Raw genomic sequence first — 26385 nt, 5'->3', positions numbered from 1 at the left:
GTCAGAATTACCGAGTATGAATGGCACAGAGCCGCCACCAGAAATGGTGTCTCTGCGCCAAGTATGGTATCACTCCCTCCACAATGTGAAGCAACTTACCCCATGTTGTGATGTCATCCTGTGCATTTCTCTGCAGTGAGGCTAGGGAATGGTATAATGTCATGATGATATGGAGCTATACAATATGGAAATACAATGATAAGTTTTAAGTTATGGGTGGAGCTCTACATCGCAAGAGAAACTTATTGTTCTGCCCCTAGAGGCCCTACATAACTGCTTAGAAGTAGGCAAACTACTCACATTATATCCTTTTATTAGGTGACTTCTGGTCAGCCACCTACTGGAGTTTGGCTTTGGAAATGGTAGACATTTTGTGATTAAGTGTGACATTTTTCAGTAGGAAAATTAATTTTTCTGCCTTAGCATGGATCCATGCTAGAGCTCTTCACAGTTTGCAATGCTTTCAGTTGCTTCCGTAATGAAAACAGAGAGGGCTAAAACAATGGCCATGATAAATGACATCTTGAGACATTTGTGAGAATATAAAACCCATCAGGAAGCTGAGAAATATGTTTAAGTGAGGTGTATTGAAGCAACTCCAAAGGAGGTTACAAGTGCCTTGTGTGTCTGGGTATTGTCCTGGGAACATGAAAGATCCTGCTACATATCCAGCCTGCTAATTTTTCCAGTGCAATTTCCCCTTTGGGCATTACACTCACATTGTGACGACCAGAAGAATATGGAACATTTTTAACATCCACTGCAGCGACTTTCACATGATGAAATCCCAAAGTAGGGAACTAACTGGGATACATTGTACAAAAAAGTTTGGGTCACGTGGTATTTCCTGGTACTAAATGCATGGTCCTAAACGATGCCTGGACATACTGTAATTTACTAGTGTCCCATTTTATACAATACCTTACATTTAATAGCTGAGCCACTCAACATGGCAGCAGAGAGCAATAGGCAAGAATCACTCTGTCACTCTTGTTTTCTTGTTTTCCCATACTTAAGTTCAGTTTTCCATATTTCAGCATCAATTTGTAGGTCTAAGTCCCCATGAAAATTCACCAGCATTTTCAAGTTACAAGAAAGATTCTGACAAAACATCAGAAAGAACTTTCTGGCAGTAAGAGCTGTTTGACAGTGGAGAAGGTGGTGGACTTTCCTTCCTTGAAGGTTTTTAAGCAGAGGTTGGATGGCCATCTGCTATGAATGCTTCAGCTTAGATTTCTGCATTGTGTAGGGTTGGACTAGATGACCCTTATGGTCCCTTCCAATTCTATTATTTTAGTGTGCATTTTTCATAATTGATACATTTTTATATGTCATTTTGCTGAATAAACACAGTTTTGCAAGTAGTTTCCCTTCATAAAATTAATTTCTTATGTTACTTCCACTAAAACATGCATTTTTAGGAACATTTCCCCTAATATACTATTTTTGTGCATGAAATTTGGTTGGTGAACTTTGGTTTGCATACAGTTTTTGGATAACATGAATTGGGTTCAGAATACAAACTCCATCCCTAAGGACCAGGAAAGCATCATAGAGTCTCTACTTCGAGCGACTTGGGATGGTATTCAATGAAGAGTTCCTCAGAGTAGACCTGCTGAAATGAAGGAGCATGGCTAAGTGAGGTCCGTTAACTTTCCATGAGCCATGAGTAGAACTTAATAGGCTACCACCCCTGGAACCATGCACAAAAGAGCCTCTGATACAGATCACTAGCATTTCACGTGACACTTTTCAAAACTAAATGAAGCACATTTTGATAATGCCCTGCCACCATATCACACAAAAGGAGAGGCATAATAATCACCATGAGCCACTTTCTACAATATTTTTCTGTGTGTACAAATGTTAATATGGGACAGAACATAGGCGAAAGCAATTTTTAAATTTAAGTCCTAGTAAGGACCCCTTTTCAGTCATATGTAAAGTGTTGTTTTTTAAACCACTTAAAATAATGTGCTAGGCTTCTTTCTTTGATAACATGCTATATTTAATGGTTTTGCTGTATATCCCCCCCTCTTTAACCTTAAGGGTCTGTCTTATTCTAACTATGTGAAACTGTTGAAGCTGCAGAAATGGATGTAACCACATAGCCCACAGGGGGCCAGTGTTTATTTAAAGTTTGAACTACGCAGAGCCTTATTTGAAATATGCTGTGGGACCCAGCTGTCTTCCAGAGTCTGCCAAGACTCTTTAGCCATTTCACATCTGCTACAGGACTCGGAAGAACTAACTGATGCTCCCTTAAAGTTCTGTTTCATAATAGAGACCACCAAGAATCTTGGTCGCCAGAAGAAAAGGTACTGATTACAAATAATTTAGTTTGCCTCTTTTATTTGTTTGGATTCTAATATGTTGTTGTTGTTGCTGTTGCTGCTCTTTTGCTTGTGTTTTATTTCTAAAAATATCCAGGAGGGAATTAAAAAAAAATAAATTATATTTTTACTAGATGGGTCAAATTAATAATATTCTCAGGTTACTGGCATTTTGAAATTTTTATTTATTAATTTATTTCATAAGATTTATATATCTCTTGATTGTAAAACAAACAAACCCTCAAAGAAGTTTTCAAAATGAATAAAACAATAAAATTATTGATAAAAATGACTAGCTTAAAACATTAAAAAATGTGGGTAGGCTTGTATTTAAAAAATAGGTTTTTAGCAGGGCACTGAAAAGTATACAATGAAAGTACCTTCCTTGTATCAACAGCCAAGGAGTCCCACAGTGTAAGTGCTGCCACACCAAAAGACTGATTTATATGGAATAAGGCAATCTCAATGGTAAACTGGTCCCAAGTTGTTAGGGGGCTTTATATACTAATAGTAACACCTTGAACTCAGCTTGGTAGCAATCCAGCAACCTGTGCAGATCTCTGAGCACAGTTGTTGTATGCTAATAAGATCTCACGCCTTTCAGTATTCTGCACTAACTGCAGCTTCTGGATCAAGTATAAGGGAAGCCCCATGCAGAGGACATTACAACAATCCATTCTTGAAGTAACCAATGCATGAACTAGTGTGGCAAGGTCTTCCCAGTCCAGGAATTGCAAAAGTCTAGCCAGCTCCCCATCCAAGGTAGACAATGGCCCGATTTCTCGGGCACAGGACCTATTCACCCACAGTGCATCCATCTGGCCAGGATTCAAGCTCAGCTTGTTTTTCCTCACCCGCCTCAACGCTGCATCCAGTCACTAGCTCAGGGACTGTAAGGCCTCTCCTGATTCAGATGTTATGGAGAAATAAAGCTGAATGTCATCAATGTACTGATGGCACCTTGCCCCCAAACTCCTAATCACTTCTCCCCGCGTCTTCAGATAGATATTAAATAGCATTGGAGATAAAAGAGTACCTGAGGCTCCCCATAACCTAGCCATCAGGGGGCAAAGAGCACTCTCCCAGCCAGTGGCGTAGCGTGGGTTGTCAGCACCCAGGGCAAGGCAAGTAATTTGCGCCCCCTAACCCGTGGATTTGCGCCCCCTAACCCTAACCCCCAGATGTTGCGCCCGGTGTGGCCGGCCCCCCCTGCACCCCCCACGCTACGCCACTACTACCAGCATTACTCTCTGGGCTTGGTCCCAAAGGCAGGACAGCCTGATCTAAGGAGGGTCACAGCAGCAGAAAGTAGCACAATACAAATATATGGCAAACCGCATGAAGAAATGGGGCCTCAACTGCATGTTTAGGTTGAAGATGAGTCCTGGATCTGAAAAGATGCAGACCATCTTCACACTAGTGGCAGGCTCCATCAATAATGTGCAGTGTTGTCATGGAAACTCTCTCCATGATCTGAGTGACAGATATGTTTGGTGGGTGGCTCTCAGTAGAAATGTGATTTAGAGGTTTGATTTAAAACAAGCCAGCCAGCCTGTTGTCTGAAAACCATATGACACCAAACCTCATTGCTGTTGCCAGTTCCACCCAATGAAGCCCCATCCCCATGTACCAACCTATTATCCAAGCAACAAGGGCCAGGCTGTCCTGCATCAAGATGCCATACCAAACCAGGCAGTTCAGATGGTGAGGGCATATCTGAGCAGTCTCTAAAAAGCTTCAATGGCCCCTGGGTTTTCCTGAGCTTCTAAACTCCTAGTCCTAAGGATTAGGATGCAGTTGATTACTGGACCATCTTGTCTTTCCCCACAGTCCGCACGATCACTGTGATTATCTGAAGCTTCCCTCATGGTTGACCCTCACCTTCTTGGGTACTGATGGTGACCAGAAACAGGCTGCCAGGGGTTGTGGTTCCTGGCTTTGGAATGCCCTCCATAGGGAGGCTGACTAGGTCCTTATTGCTATTATCATTTGGGCCCCGCGTGGACCTTTCTCCTAAGCTTATAAATCTTTTCGATCCTTTAAGAAGCAGTACAAAAATATGGCTCTTCCATCTTTATTATATATTGCTAGATAGGGTTGGCTTTGGGTTAAAGGTTGTGGAAGGTGCACCTAGTTATTAGTAAATAAGTATAATGCCAGTGTGTGGCATTTCCCTCTGCTTGTGGGAAAGGCTTTTTTTAATCCCATGGATTCCTCAGCTAATTAAAGACAACTGAAAAAGATTTTCACTTATTCTTCCTCCCTCCAGCACCCCCACCCCTGCCCAAAAAATAATTGCTTCTCACAGTTGCAAGACCCTCCAGCCAGTGGCGTAGCGTGGGTTGTCAGCACCCGGGGCAAGGCAAGTAATTTGCGCCCCCTAACCCGTGGTTTTGCGCCCCCTAACCCGTGGATTTGTGCCCCCTAACCCTAACCCCCAGATGTTGCGCCCGGTGCGGCCGGCCCCCCCTGCACCCCCCACGCTATGCCACTGCCTCCAGCACAGCATGGATTGCGATGCAGGGAGTCACAAGAGGAAAGAAGGAGCTGGTGCAAAATTGCCTCCATTTGTGGAAGCATATATGGAATCACAAGCCCTTTCCACAAGCAGAAACACACAGTTGGATGTTACTTGGTTTCCCCAGATGTGGAACATTACTAATCTTGACAAGAGTGGATGACACTAATTTAATGGGAGAAAATCAATAGGAGTTCTTGGGGGATGAGGGCCAACCCTTCTCCCTGTTCCTGCTCACTCCAGCCATTGACACCAGACTGGCTCCTCTCTGCTTTTCCCAACTGCTATATCACCTTACCCCAATCTTGCATGCTGTTTCATGGTCATGAGATATGGGAGTGAACACTAGACTTGCTTTGACTGAGTAAAATGATCAAGCTTTTTATTCTTACAGCCCCTGAAAATACTGTAATCTGCAGAACGCCATTATGGCAACCGCCGTCATGCATATGGAATCTCACTCCATGGTCTCCAGCTCTAGCTCCAGCTCAGTGCAGCACATGTCTCAGACTACCACAATTGTGGGAGGCAAGTATTGTGACAATCTCCAGAAGCTCAGAGCATCAAATAATGTTGTTGGTCAATAAGGAACTAAATCTGTTGGACTCAATCCAGCTAAAGTCAGCTGTGAGAAAGGCTACTATCCCTATTAGTTATAATTTTTTATTGAGTTTATGTTGGCTGTAGTTATTACCCTGATAATTTTTTACAATAAAGGATGATTTCAGAAATAATGACTGAATTAATGAATAATTCTGTCCACACTTATCTAGCTATTAAGTCCCATTGAACTAAATGGAACATAACTTCTGAATAGACATGCTTAGGCTGGCATTACCTTCCCTTCTATCCAAAATGGGCCACACTTAAAACACAATATTAAAAACCGTTTCAAACAGCATACAAGCACAAAAAATAATGCGGGTCCTAACCTGACATCTCAGGTGTCAGCCCTGCCCACCTGTCAAAATTTGTCACAGCAGGGATGGGCAGATAAGGAAGTACAGTGGTACCTCAGGTTACATACGCTTCAGGTTATAGACTCCGCTAACCCAGAAATAGTGCTTCAGGTTAAGAACTTTGCTTCAGGATGAGAACAGAAATCGGGTTCCGGTGGCGCGGCGGCAACAGGAAGCCCCATTAGCTAAAGTGGTGCTTCAGGTTAAGAACAGTTTCAGGTTAAGTACGGACCTCTGGAACGAATTAAGTACTTAACCTGAGGTACCACTGTAGCAACATGTAGTGCAACTCACCTTGTGCCCTGACTCCATTATGCTGAGCTCTTCACATCTTGCAGACAACTTATACCAGAAATATGCAGCTGGTAGATAGCAGAGCATTATTTTAAGTCTTAGCTGGAACTAACCTCCTGTGTTATTACCAAGAACTAGAGAATGTCTGAGACATTGGTGGGTGTGAGGGGTGTGGTGCTCCCCTCAAATCCCTGCCATAGTCTCCCATTCTTTTCTGCACCCAGCATTAATTCCTTGCCCTTCGATTTAGAGTTTTCTGCAGCCTTGTCCATCCATCATCCCTCTTTATATCTCAATATATCATTGCCTGCGAATGCCACTTCTTATTTTACCACCCTCAACTTCCTTAAGGTCTCTTGCTCCATTATTTATTATATTTATTGTTTATTTATTAAATTTATATACCACCCTTCATCCAGGACAGTTCATAACATAAAAATACCAGATAAAAACACAAAATACAGAATAAACATTTAGTTTGTCCATCCTTCCTGGTTATCCTATTGCATAGCACTTCCTCCTTCATGAATACCTAGATAGCCCCTCCCCTTTCTATCTTCTTTCCCATTGCAGCCCCAAATCAACTTCTTCCATAGAGTTTTTGTATTAACCCCTCTATTGCCACTCAACACTTATTACCCTTCCTTTCCACTCCCACCCATCACTGACTAAATTTATCTTGTAAGCTCCTTGGTTTAGAGGACTACCTTTGCTTTCATTACTCTGTACAGCACTGGGTGCACTGATAAAGACAGATTAATCAATGAACCTGAAGAGTCCGTCACATTTTATATTACTTAGCTGCTTATATTCATTACCGTCCACACATTACATCAGATCTTTTCAAATGTCTATATAAACTAGGAGCATCCTCATAGTGAAGACAGGAGATAAGCAGATCAACGAAACACATTCCATCCATTTCTCATCCCTCTGGTGCCATTTCTTATGTCAGAGGAGGGCAACCTGCGACCGGGGGCCAAATCTGTTTTCCTGAAACCATATCTGACAATCAGGTGTAAGGCATGTAGAGATGTGGCTACTTTCACAACAAAAAGCATGATTGAGCCCCCATGCATCAGCTGATTCTGCTTAGTTTGGGTGTGTAACTCTCATGCGCACCCAACCCCAGAAAGCAGCATTTATCTCTAGGAAGACACTAAAATGGCACAAGTTGTTATTTTCCATGACTTGCTATGTGGACCCTCAGAGACAAAAATGTGGATTTAATTCTCAAAATAAGTTAATGAAATAACTGTCCACATACTACGTTCTTTTGGGAGGGGGAGTTGAAAACTGGGGAACCATTTTATATGAATAATTGTAAGTTTCTGCCTGGCAGAAGAGACCATTTCAACTAGCAAGAGCTCTTCTTCTTCTTCTGTGGAGTCTTTCAGCATGGTCACCCGCTCCGTCGAGATACCTGCAGGGGAAAGCATCCCAGAATTTGTGGAGAAACCTCATCCGCTAACAGCCCCTGAAGGTGAACAGAAGTAGCATTCATCTAGTCTATAAGCCACTTCACCTTCAAGGCATCACAGGCACTATCCGAAGACACAATAACCAGAGCTAGCCACACAGAAACTCTGCATGCAGCTGCTCTTCCTCTAGCATTAGTTTGAGGAGCAGCAGATGGAATGGTTAATTTTGGCACAGAAAAGGTAGGTTGTTGCAAAATAGAATATCACTCGAATTTCACTTGATGCTGCTTCAACATTTGCCTACAGGAGACAAAGCTGTATTTCGAGCCAAAGTGAAAGGGAACCCAAAACCCAGTGTCGTCTGGAAAAGAGAAAGTGGGATACCAATCAAAGAAGGATCAAAGATGTTTTATGACAGCATCAATAAGGAATATGTCCTTAAGGTAATATGAGTTGCTTTGAAAATCCATTATCTTACTATAACTTACTTCTCTGAAGTGTAGAGAGGGAAGAATCTTCTGGATTTCGATTTCTCATATTTTGCTTTTCCAGTCTTCAGTTCCAATCTTTCCATTTCTGCATCAGCTTGCAATTTTTTAAAAGAATGAAAATTTGTATGCATTGTCCATGCACATTTCCCCAAATATTTTCATTTTGTACACAAAGCTGCATTTTTTCCTCCTTATATAATGCATTTTTGCACCGTATGTTTATCTGCATACTTTCCCCAATATATGCATTTTTGTACTCAGTTTTTTGCTGGTGAGCTGCGTCACAAAATTTGGAGAGGTGCAACTTTTGAAGGTTAGCTGTGTTTTGTTTCACATATTGGCTCAGGAAGTGTGTATAAGGCGGGTTCGCATTAAAAAGTGAACTGAAATGAATTTCTGCTCTACATCAAGCTGATTGCAGTATTTTTCAACAGCGATATTCAGCGTTGCAGTTTGAAATACTCACACTCTTTTTGGGCCATCAGCTGTGGTAACAGAGACTTGCATTTATTAAGCTGTTCTTCTATGAAAGAAGAACATGCACAGAGCCTTTGAAATGACTTATTGGCTTATGTGATGTCATTATAGGGAGAGGAAGTCAAAGAGAAGAGCTAAAATCTCTCCAAAGACCTCTCTTCAGTCTTCTTGCTAGTTCAACCCTGAGAAGTGGCTCCAGACAAGTATGGAGCCAAGGCCAGGAATGAGAAATCTGTGGTTCTCTATATATTGTTGGATTGCAACTCCCATGTGCCTCAGCCAGCATGGCCAATCACCAGAGATGATGGGAGTGACAGTTCAACAACATCTGGAGAGCCATGTGTGAAAATAGCCCTGTCTGGAGAAGCCCTATCTTCAGCAAGAGGCAATTGATTCAATTCAGCATGAAATTGACTCCAGATGCCTCAGTGTTTAAGGGGAGGGTTCTGCTAGTTGTGTAAAGTCTGCAAGTGCCCCTCACTGCCTGTTTTGTCTGGGTGCCGTGTCTTCTTTGCAGATGGAAAACCTCCATGCAGATGATGCAGACAATTACAAGTGTGTTGTTTCCAATGACCATGCTGACCTCATCTGTACTGTGTCCTTGACTATCAGTGAAAGTAAGTACCAAACACATGCCTAATCTGAGTTCATAGGGGAGAGACACCACATTATAGGGGGGAAAGAAAGGCCCTTGGAACTTTTACCAAAGTGGAATATGGAATGAGGAAATGGAAGCTCTTTGATAAATATGTAATAAGATATACAGGTGGGTCTCCTAAGCTATGCTGTAAACTGGTTCCTTGTTCCTAATTTATTTATTTATATTTATTAAATTTATATACCACCATGTACCTGCAGGTCTGAGAGCAATACATAGGATAAAATCAGAATATAAAACCACAAAATATATGATCAAAATAAAAGCAAAACCAACCCAATTACCCCCCCCCCCATTTTAATAGGGTATAGGATGTCAGTCAACCAAAGGCCTGGTTAAAGAGGGATGTTTTTGCCTGGCGCCAAAAGGTGTATAATGAAGGTGCCAGGTGAACTTCCCTGGGGACAGCATTCCACAGATAGGGAGCCACTGCGGAAAATGCCCATTCTCGTGTTGCCACCCTCCAGACCTCTGGTGGAGGAGGCACACGAAGAAGAGCCTGAGAAGATGATCTCAGGGTCTGGGTAGGTTCCTATGGAAAGAGGCGGTCCTTGAGGTATTGCAGTCCTGAGCCATTTAAAGCTTTATAGGTCAAAACTAGCACTTTAAATTAGGCCCAGAAACTAATTGGTAGCCAGTGCAGTCGAACCAGGATGGGTGTAATCAAACTGTATTGACCTGGTGAGCAACCAGGCTGAATTCTGCACCAGCTGAAATTTCTGAACCATCTTCAGAGGCAGCTCTACATATAACTCATTGCAGTAATCTAACCTTGAGGTTGCCAGAGCATCGACAACAGTAGTTAGGCTATCCCTGTCCAGATAAGAGCGTAGCTGGTCCACCAGCCAAAGCTGGTGGAAGGCACTCCACGCCACTGAGACCACCTGAGCCTCAAGTGACAACAAAGGATCCAGGAGTACCCTGAAGCTGTGAACCTGCTCCTTCAGAGGAAGTGTAACCCTATCAAGAACAGGCAATCTCCTACCCGTCTGGTCTAGGAAACCACCCACTAACAGTGCCTCAGTCTTCTCTGGATTGAGCTTCAGTTTGTTGGCCCTCATCTAGTCCATTATTGAGGCAAGAAACCAGTCCAGCATTCCCACTGCCTCACCTGCAACTGTAAAGGAGAAATAAAGCTGAGTGTCATCGACATACTACTGACAACATAATCCAAACCTCTGGATAACCCCACCCAAGGGTCTCATGTAGATGTTAAACAGCATAGGGGTTAGGATTGAGCCCTGTGGAACCCCACATTGAAGGCTCCATGGGGCTGAAAAGCATACCTTAAGCAACACCCTCTGTGAACAACCATCCAAGTACAACTGGAACCACCACAAAGCAGTCTGTCTGTCTCTCTCTCTCCCCCCCCCCCCCCCAGTTCGGACAGTCGCACCAGAAGGATACCATGGTCGGTGGTATCGAAAACTGCTGGGAGGTTGAGGAAAATTAACAGGGACATGTTTCCCTTGTCTCTCGACAGAGGTCATCATACAGGGTGACCAAAGCAGTTTCTGTGCCAAAACCAGGCCTAAACCCCAACTGAAATAGACCTAGAAAATCAGTTTCTTCCAAAAGCACTTGGATCTGGTCCACGACCACTCGCTCCAGAACCTTCACTGTCTGCACTAACTCTCTTCTTTTAATTTTCTTTCACTATTTTTGAACCAAAAGGTGAAGAAAAGATGGATTTCAAAAAAATGTTGAAGAAAAGGTGAGATGCTCTCCACCCACCCCACCCCCCAATACACCTGTGGTCAGTTTTCAGATCTTTCCACTGTGTGGGTTACAAAGAGGACCAGCCCAAGGAGTTTTGCTGCCTGAAGCAAAGGGCAAGAAGTTTCCTCCTCCCACTCCTATTCCATGTACAAAAGCCCAGCAGACTGCTGAATCTTATCTCAACATCCTCCATTGCATCCCAAGGGCAGTGGCCTAGATTTGTGGATGCAGGATAGGCTGCATAGCACATGCACATCCACTCTCTGCCTCAATATTTGCCTCCTGAGGCAGCTACCTCACTTTGCCTCATGGTAGGGCTGGCCCTGGTTACAACATCATTGTGGGTTGGTTGGTTGCTGGGCTGGTGGCCAAGCAAGAAGCAGTATGAGCACTGCTCTTGCAGGAGTAAAAGGCCATGGCAATGAGAGGCCAGAGCATAGCTGTCCCTGTGGATTGCAGACCATGTAGGGGTCATTTTTTCTGTTTATTCGCTTTAAACTTTTTATGCCACTTCTCTAACATACTCCTATCTTCCACTGCCTCCCGCAGTTTTTTGACCAAACTGCAGGAGGCAGTGGAAGACAGGAGTGCCTGGTGTTCTCTGGTCCATGGGGTCACAAAGAGTCGGACACGACTAAACGACTAAACAACAACAACAATTATGAGTGGTGCAGGGAGGGAGAAGGAGTCCCAAAGTAGCTGTTCCATTGTCTCTGTCTCAGACCATGGGTGGGGAGTGGCCTGTGAGCCAGAAAACACAGTGAGCAGCCAAATCTGAGCCAAGAAACAATCTGTTACGTTTCCTCAGGGAGCTCAGTGAGGAAGTAGCCCAACCACATAGATCAGAATGTTCTCTGGGAGAAGAAGAAAAACATACCCATGGATAAAGGAAAATAGTTTGGGAAAGATTTGGCTTAAGACCTTCAAGCTGGTTTAATTATCCTGGTTTCCCTCTCAAGAGCCCTGGGATTTATAGTTTTGCAAAGACCCTGATGATTTTCTGTTAGAAGTAGATGAATAAATGCCACATGACTGCCACATGACCTGTTTTGTGTGTGTACACACAGGGGGCCTCCGGCTCAAAAGAAAAAAGAGAAGAGGGTGGTTAATGAGAAAGAAATGCTGGAGATTCTCTCCAAGGTGCCCAAGAAGGACTTTGAGAAGGTCTGCATGGAATATGGCTTCACAGATTTCCGAGGACTTCTTAAAAAGCTGAAGGAGATGAAGAAAAAAGTAGAAGTTGAGGTTAGTGATGCTTTTGGACACTGAAATGACATTCCATCTCTGCCCCCATGTATATCATAAAGAAGTCTTCTGTTTCAATTTGGCTGCAGTTATTTTATTCAGGTGTGTGTTGTCTTATCTATATGTCATGGGGGGAAATAGTGGATGAAAGAAAAGTGGAATTCAGTCTTTGGGCATTAAAAAAAGAAAATAGTAATAATAACTGTGTGTGTGTGTGTGTGTGTGTGTGTGTGTGTGTGTGTTTTAATCCTACCTCTTGAAAAATATTGCCATGATACACTTGTGAGCAAAGTTTGTTGATGCAAAAACAAAAGATTGGGTCCAATGGTGCCCTTCCATGATCAGAAAAATCTTTGAGTCAGTGAAGTCTTCTGAAAACAGAAGTTGGGATGAGGGTGTCAATCTTGACTTATTTCCACTTCCACCCCACACTGTTCCAGAGGGTGGACCAAACCCCCAGAGCAGATTTCAGAGGGTGGAGTGGGGAAAAAGAGCCAGAAGTACCCTCACAGAACTATGTATCCAGTTTGAAGAGTCCTGTTCCATTTAATGACTAACTACTTTTGGGTGGCATAAGCCTTGGTATAGTTGTGATACTTTATGATGCCACAGAACTCTTGGCTCTACTTCCTAAACATGCAAACAGAAACCTCCACACTGTTGGTATATGTGAAACTGAAACTAGTAGTCATTCCTTATCTCTGCAGTGTAACGTAAACAGTCTAGAACAAGGGTCAGCAAACTTTTCCAGCAGGGGCTGGTCCACTGTTCCTCAGACCTTGTGCAGGGCCGGACTATATTGGGGGAGAGGGAAATGAATGAATTCCTATGCCCCACAAATAAGGGCCGGACTATATTGGGGGAGAGGGAAATGAATGAATTCCTATGCCCCACAAATAATCCAGAGATGCATTTCAAAGCACACATTCTACTCATGTAAAAACACCAGGCAGGTCCCACAAATAACCCAGAGGTGCATTTTAAATAAAAGGACACATTCTACTCATGTAAAAACATGCTGATTTCCGGACCATCCATGGGCCGGATTTATAAGGCGATTGGGCCGGATCCGGCCCCCGAGCCTTAGTTTGCCTACCCATTGTCTAGAATAAAGTGGCTTCAAAGTCAGGAGCATGAGGTAATGTTCATGCGCAGAGGCTGGGAGAAAGATATGTGTTTGTTCATATTCTGTAGGAATATTCAGGGAGGCAGGAGAGGATATATTGTTTATTAATATCCTTCCTAACTTGTGTTAGCAAGTTCCTTTACTTAGCAGAGTTTACATTCCCCTTTTACAGGCACAGCAGATAGCTGGTTGCAGGCCTGTGTAAGCCTCTCACTATCATACAATTCAGTATTGAATTGTATGTTCCTGGTAAATTCCCTTTTATCCCTCTTAAAAGAATAAAGACACAACAATCTTATTTAAAGTCAGTAAAAGACATTTACTCACATCAGTTCACAGTTGGATCCCTGAAGGCAGACTTAGTTACAAATATGTACATATTGGAGAATAACCCAGTGACTGCAAACTAGCAGTCACTGCAGTTCACACAATGAAAGGAAGATGGAAAAGAGAGAGTGTCGCAGCATGCCTTGTCCTTTTGTTACCTGGACAGGCAAGGTCACGCCCACCTCTAGTCACATGCAAAAGGAAGTATGCTCCAGCCCAGGAGGAACAAAGAAGTTTGGACTGGCTGGGCCAAACATCCCCTTGCATTTCCACTCTAGGAAAACAAGGAATGTTGTACTTGACTGCTCCCAGTGGATTACATCCCACATTTTCTCTCTCTGCTCTTCTCCCTGCTGGGAGGGGGAGAACCATATCCAGATGCAAACTGTCCTAGCAGCATGCTAGTGACTGATTTATGGGCTACTGGTGTACAGAACCGTTAAGCTGTAAACCTTACTGCCTGAACCGTGGGTGTGAAGTGAGTTTATTGCATCGGTGATTGTCTCCACAAAAGGCTTGACAACACTGTGCTGAGTGGAGTACGCAGAGGAGCATGCTGGACACGTTGTGGGTTGGAAAAGATACAAATATTCAACACACACAAACAAAATGAATAATTGGCCACAACAAAAGAGCATTGTAACGAACAGAATTCAAAGCTGAGTTAAACAGCGGCTAAAGGGTAGAAGCAGAAGGTATCAGCAATCCTGTTTATTAATGAAAACTGGACTTTTAAGAAGAATGCTAAAATATTTTTTGTTATTTTTATTTATTAGATTTGTATACTGCCCTATACCTGCAGGTCTCAGGGCAGTTACAGCATAAAAACATAGAATCCATAATAATAATAATAATAATAAGGTTAGGGCATAGGAAATCATTTGGAATTGTGATTCATTCTCTCTTTTTAAAAGAAATTATTAAAGATTTTCTTTGGTTAATTTCTATTCAGGCCGTAAAAATTCTGAAGCCCCTGGAGGATGTTTCTGCTAAGGTGGACTCTACAGCAGTATTTGATTGTATTTTAGAACTGAGGGATGCCAATACAAAGAGGACGTGGATCAAGGTAGGGAAACACCTTTCTTTATATTGGCTGAAACAAAGGAAGGCGGTGTGTGAGATTTTCAGAATAATGAATGGAGGGATATCTGTCATAGGTTTTCCTCTAAAGCTGCCTTTTTGGCTATCTACTTATATAAGCCATTTAATTCAATGCAATTCATTTTATATTCCAAGAGAGAAAAGAAGGGTTGTTAATTTAGCCACACTGTAACGTATGCCAAAAGGAAATTGCATACATTTCTTTTCCTAATCCTCATTTACCTACCAATATGCCAGCTATGGCATACTTCCAATAATTTTATAACATCACTATGATGTTCACTTGAATCCATGCATTCATGAATACATGTTGACTGCTTTGTAGCATTGTTTTCCCATTGTTATAGTTGCAGCCAGTTCTTGAATGTATAGTTATCACTTAATGACTGGCATGTGTACATAAATGTCACAAATAGTAGGCCCCTCCATATATCTTTTTAATTGTGCATTCATGATGATGTGTTCCTATGATACTATTGACACTGTCACATATGATTCCATTATTATTATTATTAGTAGTAGTAGTAGTAGTAGTAGTAGTTTCATCTATATACCACTTTATATTTTTAAGGGAAAAAATCTCAAAGCGATTTACAACCAACATTAAAACATCAAGTAAAACAATCTAGAATAAACCATAAAATAATATCAAATATAAAGTGCTAAAAAATAGTCCAGTAGCACCTTAAGGTAAAGGTAAAGGGACCCCTGACGGTTTGGTCCAGTCGCGGACAACTCTGGGGTTGTGGCACTCAACTCGCTTTACTGGCTGAGGGAGCCGGCATACAGCTTCCGGTTCATGTGGCCAGCATAACTAAGCTGCTTTCTGGCGAACCCAGAGCAGTGCACAGAAACACTGTTTACCTTCCTGCCGGAGCAGTACCTATTTATCTACTTGCACTTCGACGTGCTTTCAAACTGCTGGGTTGGCAAGAGCAGGGACCGAGCCACGGGAGTTCACCCCATTGTGGGGATTCAAACCGCCAACCTTCTGAGGGTCAGTGTGGTGTAGTGGTTAAGAGCAGTGGACTCGTAATCTGGGGAACCGGGTTTGCATCCCCGTTCCTCCACATGCAGCTGCTGGGTTGACCTTGGGCTAATCACACTTCTTTGAGGTCTCTCAGCCCCACTCACCTCACAGAGTTTTTGTTGTGGGGGAGGAAGGGAAAGGAGATTGTGAGGCGCTTTGAGACTCCTTAGGGTAGTGATAAAGCAGGATATCAAATCCAAACTCCTCTTCTTCTTCTTCTTCTTCTTCTGATTGGCAAGCCCTAGGCTCTGTGGTTTAACCCACAGCGCCACCACCTTAGAGACCAACTAAGTTTGTTCTGGGTATTTGCTTTCATGTGCATGCACATTTCTTCAGATATTCTTCAAATATAAAGTATACATTCAAAGCAACATAATTGATAGGAAACTAATATACTATCTTAAAAAATTCAAAATAAAATATTACCAAAGGAGGCCAAGTACAGAACGCACATTTAATATAGTGCCCAACCCATATTTGCATTATGGGTGCATGTAGCTTTTCACTTCATCATTCAAAGCTTTCCATATTTCCTTTTTCCAGGGTGATGAACCTTTGCGTCTTCAGTATTCCCTAGGAAAATACGAAGCAAAGCAGATGGGCACTAAGTATATGCTGTGCATCAGTAATGTGACTGAAGCCGACATGGGCACATACAGTTTTCAGGTGGGAGATAAGCATCTCTCTGCACGATTGAAAGTAATAGGTAAATCTGATCTTTCATTGCATAAGATAAATCATATACTTATAGTGTGTACAAGTCACAGTAGTCTTTGTTATTTGTGTAGAGTTGCACTGATGAACTCAGGCTGAGAATCTGGCCTGTACTGTGGAGACATCTCTGTGGTTGAGCACACATATAAGCAAACAGTGAAGCCTCGTCATGTTTTTTTAACAGATGAACCCCTGAAGTTTTTGGCAGACCTGAAACCTTTGACAGTAACAGAGCGGCAGACTGCTGTGTTTGAGATCCGCCTTTCCAAAAAGGTGCCCAACTTTGCTTGGAAGTTTAATGGGAGAGAGCTGAAGCGTGATGACAAGTATGAGATCATCTCGTCAGAGGATGGCTTAACTCACACACTGAAAATTAAGGATGTCCGTCCAAGTGATGTGGGTGCTGTCACTTTCGAAGCTGGAGATCTCAGTACTAAGGCTGATCTTTCCATTCAGAGTAAGTGATGCTGAAACTGTATGTTAACTATTGCCCAAGGTATCCAATCTAAAAAAACCCCAAAAACTGGAGTCAGTGCCTAAGTGCATCACATTTTTTGATTGCTGCAAAAAAAATATTGTGCTTTCCTCTGCTGCCATCGTCTTGGATTCCTATTCTAGTATTATGTCTAAAATACTAAATAGCCTATTGGCTATACTGATTCATCTTAATTAAATTCAATCTAAAATGTGAAAGCAAGGACTTGAAGGGATTTTTGCTATGGAAAAGAAGAATGTTCTGTTAACAGTACTGTTTCGTGGTTTGAAGAAAAATGGCTGATGGGGGTAGTGGGGAGGCAAAATCATTTGTACAACCCAGATTTGATTTGTTCTAACATATGATGGAATTGTCACTGTGTTGGCTGGGCTGGTTCCCACATCACTTTAATCCACATTTTAGCTTAACTATAGTTTAAAGGTCAATGTGTAACATGTTGGTGCATGGAACTAAAATCATGGCTGCTTCATTCCCTCACCCCATCCTCCTCCTGTTGCTGCCATGCTGCTGGGGACAAAGCCATGGTCTGGCTTAGTGCCGCATCCAAGTCTGGGCTCATGGTTTGAGTCCCCCAAGCAAAGAGCAAATGGTAAGCCAAGAACAAAGGTCGGTTACAGCTCCTGGTTTGTTTGGAGCCCAGGCTTTGTAAATACCCTACTGTTAGAAATATGGGTATTTTTAGACTGAAATCAGTTTGAGTTTTCATCCTCTTTTTTTGGTGAGAATGGTACCTCCACAGAGTACATTCACAAAGTTCCAGGCTTTGGTTATCTCTCCTTTAGCTTACTTAGCCCCCTATCAACACACTGTTGTTGGCTTTGACTTCCCGAAATCTGGTTTGCTTCCTGTCAAACTCCATACAGTCCAATTTCTATCTCCTCTTTCCTCTCAAGGAACACCAATTAAGTTTGTCAGAAACTTGAAGAATGTTCGAGTCAAGGAGAAGGGCAAAGCTTCCTTGGAATGTGAGCTGACCACTAAAGATGTTACCTTGAAGTGGCTGAGGAATGGACAGGTGATTGCAAGGACTAACAAGCATACCATGACCCATGAAGGGAAGACGGCAGAGCTGATCATTGATGATTGTCAGTTTGGTGACTCAGGAGACTACATGGTTGTTGCCACACAAGAAAATGACCCCACAGAGTACTACAGCACTTGTGTTGTTACTGTAGAAGGTAAGGGTGGCCAGAGAGTTTAGTAAAACAAGTTTCAGCGGCATTGTCAGATGGCATCACATGGTTTTTGAACTCCAGCCACACATGACTTCCATGTGATCGGGGTGCAAATCTGCACCTTGTATTTTTCAGTTTGTAGACTTGAATTTCAAATGCTGCTGCACATGAGGAGCCCAAGTTGTCACTCGCTGGATGTTAATAAGGACATGCTGTGCTTTTATCTCTCTTTATAAGCTGTTCTGAATTGGCCTTATTGTAATGTTGCTTTACTCTTTTATTGCAAGTTTGCAACCTGCCCTGAGATCATATGGTGAAGGGAAGGACATAAATTCTCTTGTAGTTAAAATGAAATGAACGGGGAAGTGAGCAACTGTTGAAGAAAACCTGGAGGAGCACTGCTGCAGCAGGGGCTGCCCCTTCTGGCTTTAAAGACCCATGAGATCGGAACTTTGCATCTCTGGGTGTGGAAGCACAGAAGCACACACACTTGGCAGCTTGCAGATTCTAGACAAAAGTTTCCAGGCTGATCTGATGTGGTGGGGGGTGTAAGTGCCCCTACAACAAAAAGGGGAGAGTGCTGTAGCTCAGCAGTAAAGCATCTGCTTTGCATGCAGGAGGTCTCATGCTCAATCCCCAGCATCTCCAGGTAGGGCTGGGAATATCCCCTGCCTGAAACTCTGGAGGGCTGCTGCCAGCCAGTGTAGAGACTACTGGGTTAGATGGACCAAGGGTCTGACTTCATATTAGGCAGCTTCCTATATTTGTTTGTTCCTAAGGAATAGTTAGCTAACTAAATCTGCAACAAGTGTTCTTGCTTATCTTGTTTGGCATTATCTGCTCAGCATCATTCCCTGCTTGCTGTAACTGAGGGTGTTTCCTCTCCCTTCAGAGAGATTTGCCACAGTAAAGAGTGGCTTATCAGATGTCCAGGCGCCAACAGGGGATCCAGTAGAGCTTTCTGTTGTCCTGAATGATGAGAAGGTGGAAGGCGTTTGGCTGAAGGATGGTAAAGAGGTATGTTTCTATGGCGTAAGCAGAGAGACTTGCACATCTGCCCCTGCACATCTACGCCAGTTAATTGATGTGATTGTTTGTAGAGCCACAGAAGAATTAGCAGCCATTTTCTCATTAACATTTCAGTCATAGGAAGCTGGGAGTATGGAAGAGACCAAGGAAGCCAATCATCACAGTGTAGTCACTTCAGCATTTTCTCCTTGGACAGTGAAGAAACTAAGGCTGGCCTTAGCAGTTGTAGACAATTGTTTTTTGTAGTCCCAACTGTCTTCCCTTCTGATATTTCTCATGCAGGGATATTGCATTTTGTCAATAGCAGGTGTGGTATGTTTTGTAAATAAAGTGACTACAAGTGGGATTCAACTACTGACTCTTTGTCAGTGACAGTCCTGCAGAAGGCGCATTGGGGAGGAGAGGGGGGACACCCTCTCCTCCCCAATGCGCCCCCATTGAAATTGACTCCGAGTGGTTGGGAGACAACTTGGGGAGGGAGCATTCTGTCTGTCAAGCCGAAATGCTTGTACTGATGGAATGATCAGAAGAATGCAATGTTGGATCCCTCCCTGTGACTACCTAGGAAAATGTGATCCTCCATCCTTGATGTCATTGCTTTATAGAATGTGATTGTGCAGTGGTCAATGCACCGACTGCCTATTCCCTCGCCTCCCAATGCCACAGCATATTGTGGCTCAAGGGAATTTTGAAAAACATGCTCTTGAGTCCCCTTCTGCTATGTCACACCCATGCTTATTTTACTTTCTTAAAAAGTGGCAAACACTAGCAATGCTTTCCTCTATAGCTGTGATAAACGTTTGAATCTTCCGTTGTTGTTAGGTTTTTGTAATGGATTTAGGGGTTGCTCGTGCGTACGTTGCCACCACTGCTGGCGAGGTTACCTGGTTAAACCCTTTCTGACTGAACAGCCTCCAGCATCGTGACTGTCTCAGTCGCTGACAGAATCCGTCAGTGGGCGTTTCTTGAACCTTTTCCAGCATAAAAGTTGTTTGACGCCAAGTCTCCTCCTACTCTCCCTGCGCGGAAGTCTTCTGCGCAGGGAGGGTGTGGGCAGCGGAGTACCCATACTCTCTCCGCTGGTCTCCGGCGAGGGGCCTCCTCTCCGATTCCCCCATCTGCCCCCCTTCTCCACTGGTGTTACGCTGATTTCCTTCCCCAGCAGATGGGCTGCCTCTCTCCCTACTGGGACCCTCTCCGGCATCCCTCTGGAGCCTTCCCTCCGCCTCTGGCTCTGATGGCAGTTCCCTGACAGTTTTATTTGGTTATTTGAAGGCTGTGCACCCTCCTTCTACCATGCAGCAGTACAGGTGTGTCCCTTTTAAAAAAAGAAATTAAATGAAGACAACAATGGTAGAACAGCTATTGCAGCACAGCAGGTCCTTGTGCATGCATACAGACACAAAAGCACATCCCTTATATGTGGAGTCATAGCATAATAGAAGTGTAAAGGTCAAGCATCCATGACAAATGGCCATCCAATCTCTGCTTAAAAAGGAAAAGGCTTCCTTTAGAAGCTTTAGAACTTGACTCTTACCTATTAAACTAGCATGTGAGTTCCTGTTTGCCGTTTGAACTTTTAACAGGACCTTTCTTTTTAACCTTTCCTTTAGATTACAGATATGAGAGGAATCCAAATTGTCAAGCAAGGGGCTGTCCACAAACTGATCATTGACAAGCTGGGAGAGGACACTGAAGGAAAGTACACATTCAGAGCAAAAGGGGCAGAGAGTGAGGCCACTGTCAGTATTGCAGGTACAGTACTCCTGTCCCCCCCACCCCCACCCATGTAATTTCAGCTTGTCCGTTTCCTTTGACCACTCCCTCCTCCTGCCCTAGGCCTTAATTTCAGTAACACACCGGGCATCCTAGACATCAACCTGATGTCATGACCAGGGCTGTGAGTGTATTGCAGTTCTGCAAGTGTCTAGACAGACACCGAATGTAGTGGTTGGCACAGAATTCAGCTTCCTGAGAATCTAGACTTGCATTTCTGAATCCAAGGGTTCAGGCACAGTTAGCTCCCCAAACCTTGATTAATTCTAACTTTTATTAGACCCAGGAATTTAGGGTGTTTCACACCCAAATCATATGTCTGTGTGTCTGTGTATGTATATGTACATGTATCACATCTCTTCTGAGCCCACCTTAAACTTGGAATTCTATGGCTAATGGAATGTATGGCTTCAGGGCCTTAAACTGTCATTGGTGAAGACCATACAATGAGGCATAAAAGTGTATGAATGTTGCTAACGTGTCCTTTTGACTGCAGTTTTCAGACCTATTTTTCCATTCTCTCCCCACTCCAGATCCCCCTTTTATTGATCCATCTGTGCTGGAAGCTTTAGCTGCTCACCCAGTGACAGTGAAAGCAGGGCAGACAGCCAATATCAAAGTACCATTCAGGGCCAAGCCCCTGCCCAAAGTCACCTGGTTCAAAGATGGCATTGAGGTGACCGAAGAAGACAGAATAGAATTCGAAAGGACCAATGACCAAGCATTGCTCACAATCAAGAACTGTGTGAGGGAAGACAGCGGTGCTATCTTGCTGAGACTGAAAAGCGATTGTGGAACAGCCACTGCTCAACTGCACCTCAATGTTATTGGTAGGTCCTGGGGTGATCCTCTAGGGCAGTTCACAGTACAATCTGAAGCATATTTAGGCTATAATCCTAAACATATTTTCTCAGGAGGAAGTCCCATTGAGCTCAATAGGAGGTGCTTCCTAGTAAGTGTACTTAGGATTGTAGCGTTGATCATAGGGCTTACTCCAAAGTAAGTATGTGTGTGATCACTCTTCGGTATCTTAAAGGGGAGACAAAATGTAAGGAACCGAATCTTCCTGCACTAAAAGGACAGTTGCCTGTCACATCCTGATCTTGTGTTCTTCTGCCTGGAAATAAAATCCTACTGTGTTCAGAGAGGCTTAGTCTCAAGTGTGTGTAGGACTGCAGCCATAACTCTGCTTTTGCTGAGTTTCATTTTTGTCCATTATTTTAGAGTTAACCACACTTACTGTACCCATGCTTACCCTTCAGGAATTGGAAGCCCAGTTTCAGAAATTTGCTACAGTGTCATAGAACAGGTGACGGGACTTTGAGATGCGTTCCAGATTCCTAGTTTCTCAAGGATCATCAGGTGGCCGTTTTTGAGGACCATAGTTCTTTAGTTTCTGCTGGTAGATGAAATTAGTAAAGTGACTTAGGCTGCTTTGAATATGAGGCCAGGCTTGTCGAACACCTCTCAAGAAAATCTTGATGAGTTCCAAACGGTTGTGACCATTGCCACTCTCTTTGCAATTTCTCTGTGTGCTTCAGACAAACCAAAACCACCACAAGGGAAAGTTGAATTCCTGGAGAAGACTGGGAAGTGTGTCAAAATGAAGTGGAAAGCACCCAAGGACAATGGGGGCAAGCAGGTGACCCACTTCATTATTGAGCGGAAGATGGTTGGGAAAAAATCCTGGACCAAGATTGGAGAGGTTGACAGCAAACACACCACTTTTGCCACAGATAAGGTAGAAGAGGGAAAACCCTATCAGTTTCGGATCCTGGCTGTCAACTCTGAGGGTGTGAGTGAGCCGCTAGAGTCGGAAGAAATCTTTGCTGGGGATCCTATTGGTAAGTACCTGGCCTGATTCTGATTCAGATTGCCATCTGGTTGCATGCTTAGAGCATTGAATGATGACGTTTGCCATTGTCCAGTGGGGTTTTTTTAGGCTGGTGCTGGCCTTATCTTAAGATAAGGTAGGACATGAAGAGAAATAGTAAAACATTCTCTTATGAAGGCTCAATTCGCAGGTTTCAGTTTTGGTCAAAATGCAAGTCATTGCATTTGTCAGGAAGGAATGTTTACCTGGGACAGAAATCATGTTGAATTTTAGCATCTTAGCCAATTCATGGAGTTGATTTAACTTTAATCATGTGCCCCTTTATCTGCTTAATGCTATGCCTGGTCTGTATATAATGGGATAGTATGTTCGGACTTACTGGGTAGAGATGGTCTTGCCTGAGTCACTTCGATTTCTAGAACACCCCTTGGTGGGGGTAAGAACCCTTTTTTTCAGCCTGAAAGCCTTATTGACAACTTTCTGGGGACTGTGTACCAGAGGTTGCCATGGCCAGAAGTAATGGGCGGGTATAGGCACAGAGGCAAAAGCGGGAACAGTAGAAGTGACTCTTGCCTTGATTATAATTTCATAGAAAAGCAGCTAAGAAAGAAAAGGCTTCCGCTGTAGTTCTGATTTCCTCTGTCCTCAAATTCTTTTCAGATCCCCCAGGTCAGGCATCTCAACCTCAAGTTACTGATGTTACCAAAGACGCGATTACTATTACCTGGAGTCCTCCAGCTAAAGATGGTGGCTCTCCAGTAATGGGGTATGTTGTGGAAAGGAGGAAGAAAGGCAGCAACCTTTGGGTCCCAGTGTCCAAAGAACTCATTCAAGGTCAGAAATTTATCCCAACTGACCCACACACACTGCTAAATATAATTACACACACACACAAAAATTGCAACTGTCAAGAATGTAAAGCAAGATGTGGTGTATTAGTCTCTAAAGAACGAAGTGTTTTAAAAAAATGGCCTTGCTCAGTCAGACCAAGATTCATGTAGTTCAGTATAAACACAACCTGGAGCACAATCTAGGGACTCAGAATACCTGTCTATTATGTTTATACTAAGTGCAAAGCACCTGCCAGTAGATACCACCTTCACCAAATACAGGCAGCGGCCATTGTAGGCATGTCCAAATGATGTGTCATCGTCAACATGCAGCTCCTTTTGGACCAGGAAGAGGGGAAAATGGGGGCATAATGGGGGCACACTTATGCATGCTCCACTGAAGCACATGGGGGTCGGGAACGTAACCCCTCATACGAAATGGTCGTCTCCTGTGTATACATTTACTCTGTCCAATCACACTTCCATTTTTACAGATGGCTCACAGTTAACCATTTCGTCTTAACTTTCGAATGGTAACTGAGCCACACAATTGGTCTTGGAAACCACCTGACTGTTGATCTCACTACCTGATTTGTCCTCTGTTACCGAAAGAGGGCATGGCCTTGATTAGCTCTTTTCCTCTCCTATTACCCATTTGGAAATCCAGAATGCATCTAAGCTAAATACAGACATGCAAACTAACTTAACGGCATTTGGGATGTTACTGAAGTGAAGAGGGCATTGTTCGTTTGCCAATGTTGTTCTGCTTAATAAGCTGTCTTGGAGGTCCCTTGAAGCCAAGTGGCAGCAGTAAAATAGTTGGGCGAATAAATACAGTGTACAATTACTGTGTTCCTGAAGTTGCTCCTGTTTTGTTTTGTTTATAATATGACTCTTCTGTGCACAACTGCTCTGTATTTCCTGCTTTTATTACCATTGCATTTGCTGCATGTCAGCTTGAAAGTCTGTGGTGGGGAAGTGCTCCAAGTGTGAAACTACTGCAGACTTCTCTTTGTCGATTGGAAGCTGTGTTTGTGGCCAGAAGGTGGCAGCAAAAAGCTGCAAGATGCCCCAGTTATATAAAATGAGAAACATTGTGTCTCCCTTGAGTCCTAAAGGGCGATGATCACTTGAACATTCTTCTGTCTGGAAAACGCCTCCTCTCTAGTAATTATGATACCTGTGTTCTTCTGCATTCTCTTTAGATACGAAATGCAAAGTGGATGGCTTATTGGAAGATACAGAATACGAGTTCCGTGTCATAGCTGTGAACCGAGCGGGGCCTGGGCAACCTAGCAGTGCTTCAAACTCAGTTGTGGCAAGAGATCCCATCAGTATGTCCCTAACATTGATCTGTTCCTAGTGTTCCATAAATATGTTTAAAAAACAAAAGGTTTGATGTGCATGTACTGAAACAGGGTAGACCCCTGCAACAACCATTCCCTATCTGGCTGTTTGTTTCCATAACCAGTTTCAATAACAACTTCAGCAGGTAGCAAGGTGGCCCTTTTTCAAATAATACTGAGCAGGCACAGCTGCTGCTATTTGTTTATGAATTATTAGACCAACACATATCATGGATTAGGACCATGATCTTCCATGTATTATCTATTACACAGGTTCTCAAACCTAATTTCTGCCCACTTGAAATGGCTGGTCATTTCAGAATGGTGGTTCATGGGCAGAGTCAGTCACAAAATGGTGGCAGACAGAGGCAGAGTTTGGTATATAATCAGTTGGCAATTACTGATAAGACTTTCTGCTGATATCTGATCCATCTTTGAAAATTGCTAAATTCTTCGCTATGGCGTTTTCATTGTGACAAGGAGTGTCACAGCTCAGCTTTCCGCAAGCTAAGTACAAGTATTTGCTCTGGTGGTATTGTGACCCAGTCTCATTATTTTGGGCAGAATTGGCTGATTCAGAGGCTGTAAGTGGACACTTCTTGTTTTATGGTTTCCCTTCCCAACCTCGCATGTCTCAAAGTAATTTTTACCCATCTCCTGCAATTTCGTCTTCCATGTTCCTTTCACCCACCACAACCTACTGCCAGTTTCTTTCATCCCTCCTCCCTGGTCCTTTTACATTCAGTTCTGTCTTCTAAACAGGACTTCTTTTTCCTCCCTTTCCTTTCTTTTCCCTGATTATTATTATTATTAACCTTCTATGTCACTTTCCCATTTCCTTTAACACCTCCTCTGGCGCTTTCGTATCAGAGGAGGGAGGTTGACCTTCCTTCTCCCCACCCCCCGAACTTTTCTGTCTCCTAGCCATCTTTATTTATCATTGAAGGCCTAACCGGAGCTTGCCTTGGGCCAACCCAAAGGCTATGGAACAGCTATGGGATGGGATAGGCAAGTGAGAAGGCATGGGGCAGGCCGGTTGTGGCACTGAGGCCCACCCAAAAGTGGCCCAAGGCCCACTGGTGGATCCCAACCCACTGTTTAAGAAACACCGATCTGTTCCATAAAATTGTGCACACATGTGCTCAGACATGTTCTCTCTTTTCCACAGTCACACATTCAGTCTAATCTAAGCTGCCCCCCCAGTGCAATTTGGCTTGGGAAAAAAGACTTCTCTTGGAGCCAATAGCCCATGCGCATGCACACACCCACATGGATAGCTCTCATGAGATGGCCTATAACTAAAGAAGAAGATCCAATAGAGATATATCTGAATTTTAGAAAAGAAGAATCCAGAATTGTAAGGATGCACAAAGTCTCAGGAATCACCAGCATCGAAAAACATTGTGGGAAGAAGGGGGTTATTTTCTTTCATTTTTGTCTTAACTTCTTTCTTGTGTTTTAGCTTGTATTTTATCCTGTGAACCAC

At 43.3% G+C, this 26385-nt stretch overlaps 1 protein-coding gene across 1 annotated transcript in view; it reads left to right on the top strand.

Moving 5' to 3' along the window:
• Positions 1–2031: 2031 nt before the first annotated feature.
• IGSF22 (immunoglobulin superfamily member 22) overlaps positions 2032–26385 on the top strand; it is a 33573-nt gene continuing 9219 nt past the window's right edge. The window contains exons 1-17 of the mRNA XM_083498018.1: positions 2032–2318; positions 5246–5379; positions 7447–7587; positions 7832–7968; positions 9011–9110; positions 10826–10865; positions 11938–12115; positions 14521–14634; positions 16243–16405; positions 16598–16870; positions 17803–18087; positions 18977–19101; positions 20727–20868; positions 21423–21719; positions 22431–22733; positions 23384–23557; positions 24759–24887. Of these exons, the coding sequence (XP_083354144.1) occupies positions 5280–5379; positions 7447–7587; positions 7832–7968; positions 9011–9110; positions 10826–10865; positions 11938–12115; positions 14521–14634; positions 16243–16405; positions 16598–16870; positions 17803–18087; positions 18977–19101; positions 20727–20868; positions 21423–21719; positions 22431–22733; positions 23384–23557; positions 24759–24887 (2701 nt within the window). The 5' untranslated portion in view covers positions 2032–2318; positions 5246–5279. The remainder of the gene's footprint in view (positions 2319–5245; positions 5380–7446; positions 7588–7831; positions 7969–9010; positions 9111–10825; positions 10866–11937; positions 12116–14520; positions 14635–16242; positions 16406–16597; positions 16871–17802; positions 18088–18976; positions 19102–20726; positions 20869–21422; positions 21720–22430; positions 22734–23383; positions 23558–24758; positions 24888–26385) is intronic.

Source organism: Podarcis liolepis (genome assembly GCF_965112155.1).
Source record: "Podarcis liolepis genome assembly, chromosome: 1".
NCBI classification, from domain to species: domain Eukaryota; kingdom Metazoa; phylum Chordata; class Lepidosauria; order Squamata; family Lacertidae; genus Podarcis; species Podarcis liolepis.
Note: the sequence above shows the minus strand (reverse complement) of the source record. Positions and strands in the feature narration are given on the sequence as shown.